The sequence below is a fragment of the Tarenaya hassleriana genome, unplaced genomic scaffold (genome assembly GCF_000463585.1).
Source record: "Tarenaya hassleriana unplaced genomic scaffold, ASM46358v1 Cleome38, whole genome shotgun sequence".
NCBI classification, from domain to species: Eukaryota; Viridiplantae; Streptophyta; class Magnoliopsida; order Brassicales; family Cleomaceae; genus Tarenaya; species Tarenaya hassleriana.
In genome coordinates this window covers 291,029-295,059 of record NW_010966774.1, presented here as the reverse complement: position 1 = coordinate 295,059, position 4,031 = coordinate 291,029, and the positions used below count along the sequence as shown (strand labels likewise).

Genomic DNA, 4,031 nt, shown 5'->3' with positions numbered 1-4,031 from the left:
AATGTCGATGTTTGAAACATCGATATTGATGTTCCACAACATCGAGATTTCTCGATTTTTTTTTAAAATCCGATTTTTAGTTTTTTTCTCAATCCCAATCACTTTTGGTCATTTTTCTAGCAACGTATGCTTATGATGCATGAAATTAAACGTGTTTATGCGATGCAATTACACGGGTTACCTCCCCGCAAAGCACTAATTTAAGGTCATCAGCTTTACCCTCTTGATTTCAGTGGTCTGGTGGTCGCGTTGGACGGAATTGGTTAACTTTCCGCCGTCCAGGAGGTATGTACATTGTCCTGGTACACACGGTCTGTCTCAACTTACAGTCGTTTCTGCTTGTATACTTAGGAATTGGATCGGGAGGTTTCTCTTTAGTACCTGATCCAGCATTAGGAATCTTCAGCGTGATGCTTTGTTTTTGTAGAACTCTTCCATTGGGTTTACCCTTAGATGTCTTCATCAGGAATTCAGGTTTGGCTTTTATCCCGTTCTCTGCCTTTGAGTTTTCTGATTTAGCCACTGGCAGGATGTAGACATCCTCACCATAGGCAATCCCCTTGCCTTTATCCTTTAGTTGCACAATTTGCTTTTCCGGCATACCAGGCAGTTTTTCTGGAATAGTCAACAACTGTGCACTTTCGTCCTTAGCCCGTTATGACTTTGGTTCAGCTTAAATTCGATGTCCTCATCTCCAATATGCATCTTTATGCATCCCTTTCGGACATGAATTACGGCATCAACAGTGTTGAGGAATGCACGTTCTAAGATGGCTGATTCATCCTTTCTGTTGTCCATATCGATTACTCAAAGTCGACCAGAACATAGACATTCCAACCTTAAGTGGTACATCCTCTAAGGTCCCACAAAGGGCCTTCATTGACTTGTCTGCCAGTTGCATAATCATTTTAGTGGATTTCAGTTCACCCACGTTCAGCTTGTCATACATGGTCTTTGGTAAAAGACTCAGACTCGCTCCTAAGTCGAACAGTGCGCTAGGAATAGAGACACTGCCCAGTTGACAGGGTATAGAGAAACTTCTTGGATCCACCATCTTGGCTGGTAAGTTCTGTTTCAGTACAACACTGCACTCAACTGTCAGGATTACTGGTTCCTCTTCTATTTTCTCCATTTTGACGAGTGAGTCTTTAAGAAATTTTCTATAAGATGGTGTTTGCGCTATAGCTTCTTGTAGAGGCTGAGCAATCTCCATATTTTCTTACATATCAACGAATCTTGTGAGCTTCCCATCTACCGATGGATTACACTGTAATCGCTGTGGAAACGGTATAGGAGGAGGTCGTGGAGACGGTGGGACGTATACGTCCTCCGATTCCTCTATGATTGAATTCTTTTATTGTTCTAAATAGACTTTTCTCCTCTCAGCATAGATCTTCCTTGTTCCATAAATTTTGTTGTCTTCCATATAGACAACATTACATTGCTCACGAGGATTTGATTAAGGTAGGTAAAGTGCCTTGCGTTCTGCTAGGCTTAGCTGCGAGTTGAGCTACTGTTTGTCTAGAAGCTTGACATGGGACTCTATCCCTTGAATTTGCTTCTTAAGGTCACTTTGCTCAGTGATCATCCCTTGTATCATGTTGCTCATAGACGCATGCCCTTGTAGGATCGTCTCGAGCATCGACTTAATATCGGGGGTTTGATCCAACTTTTGTTGTGGCTGTTGTTGTTGCTGACCTCTAAATTGTTAGTTTCCTTGATACCCTTGGTATCCTTGAAACGGTTGTTGAGGTCTCTGTTAGAAATTTTGACCTTGAAATGGTCCCGAGTTTTAAAACGTGCGGTTTCGGTTCTCTTGAGGAGCGTTCTTGTAGTTGTTGCTCTTGTAAGAGAAGTTAGGATGGTTCCTCCAGGCAGGATTGTAGGTGTTGGAATAAGGATTGTTGGCAACATAGTTGACACCCTCAACCCCTTGTTATTCAGAGAACATAGACTGGTCTCCACTGAACGGATCCGATGATTCGCCTAGGGCGTTATGGTTTGACGAGAAGATTTGCATCTTCAGTTCAATTAGTTCGGCTTTGAGAGTCTGGACTTCACTAACGTTCTCTGCATTCCCTCTTTTCCTAGAAAACTGAGTTGGAGTGGTTCTATCATTGGCCATTCGCTCGATAAGATTTTCCAGCTCGTCAAAGGTTAGCTTTTGAGTGCTACCTCTGCTGGCGCAGCTTACGTAAAACCTTATCTCGTCTCTCAATCTGTTCAGGAAAGTTGAAAGAAGGTAGTATCTGTCGAAGTTGTGGTGAGGGCATGCTCTTTGGTATTTCTTGAATCGTTCCCAAGCTTCACCCAATGATTTTCCATGTTCTTGCGAGAAAGAATTAATCTTGTTCTTTGCAAGATGGGTCTTGTGTGTTGGTTTAGTGCTCTATGATGTACTGTTTATCAGCTTTATTTAGATACATTTGATGTATTGATACTTTCTATGTTTTATGAGAGTATTTGATTCATTACATGTTCTTGTATACTAGATGTGTTATGAAATCCATGTATCATTATGAATGATACTAAACTCCCTAATCTTGTGTCATTGTGGGAATGATGACATAATAAGACTAGTATGATATGTGATTGATGATCATATAGATGATCATAGGTATTGGATATGATCACAGTCATAGGTATTCGTTGGAGAACGGAATACTGGATTGACCCGCATGAGATTGTCACATGGACTAGCGTCATGATTTGAATCTCATATGACGGTTCCATGATTGGATCCTAAGACCTGAGATATCTACGGAATCCAACATGAGAAGTTGCGTACTTTGATTACGTCAAACGTCCTGCGTAACAGGAGGACTATAAAGGCGTGTATCAGGTACGAAACGAATCATGTGATGGATTGTAGATAGCGAAGACGGGATTTGTACCTCTCGTAAAAGAGAGAGATATTGTTGGGCCTCTCGTGTGAGCGAGACTGTAGAAATGTGTGGCCGCACTATAGACGAACATCGTCTATTTCAGACAGTCGAACTCAGTGAACGAGAAAGCAGTCGAATCAGATAAGGTGGCATGTCCATGCCTTATGTTCGACTTATGATATCGTGATACAAAATGATCATCATCCGGAATCATCACTGGCGTTTGTATGATCACGAACAAACTCTATTCGAGATAGGTAGTCATAGTGCCTTGCTAGAGACCACCTATGACTTATATATCCAGAATAGAGATTTCGGGTAATACTGCTATATCAAATGAGTCTACATGGTCACACACGCAGGGAAGGACAAAACGCACGAGAAAACGACGGAAAAACCGAGACGGAAGGGTCCTGACCGGACGGACCAGAAGGGCCAGACCCGACGGTCCGCCAAGTCTAGACCCGACGGTCCACGAAGTCCAGACCTAACGGTCCAGAACATGGTCCGTCCATTCCAGAAGGTCTGGAACGGAGGGTCCATGTTACGCAGACCGTCCGTTCTGCAGTGCTGGAACGGACGGTCCACGTGTAAGTCTGCACCGTCCGTTCCGGCCTTCGAGTTTTTCGAAAATTAAACCGAAATTAGGGTTAAATCACTTTATAAGAAGGACATTAAACCCTAATGAAAGTGGGCCGACTTTAGAACACTTCAACAGACTTTTTATGAGATCTAAGAGGTTCTAAGAGTGATCTAAGTCTCGTTTTCTCGAAGCAGAAAACCGAGTAGCAGATTCGGGTTCTAGCAGACAAGTTCCAATCGTTGGAATCCATCCCGAGGTGTGGACACGTGTAGAGGGCGAGGTAATCTTCATGCCTAAAGTGATCAAACGAATTCTTCAGTTGATACAGGCCCCGGATCGATTGAGAAAGCGTTCTAACGTTTCTACGATTCATACATGCATGGTTCTAGGGTTTCATATAATTTTGTTTTACATCCGCTGCGCAAACCCTAGAATCGATCTCTTAGAAATAGGATTCGCTCTAGAGATCCCAAGAAACCCAACCGTGGTATCAGAGCCTGTATAGGAACACAGTTTGGTTCCTTATAGGGAATGACGTTCCTACCTTGCAAGACGTTAAGTCT

The 4,031-nt window shown here is 42.8% G+C and overlaps 1 protein-coding gene across 1 annotated transcript; it reads right to left on the bottom strand.

The window, feature by feature from the left end:
* Positions 1-778: 778 nt before the first annotated feature.
* Positions 779-1,213, bottom strand: LOC104822864. The gene has a single exon (XM_010554226.1). It carries the CDS (start codon positions 1,211-1,213, stop codon positions 779-781), a length of 435 nt encoding a protein of 144 aa, XP_010552528.1.
* Between the last annotated feature and the right edge of the window lie 2,818 nt (positions 1,214-4,031).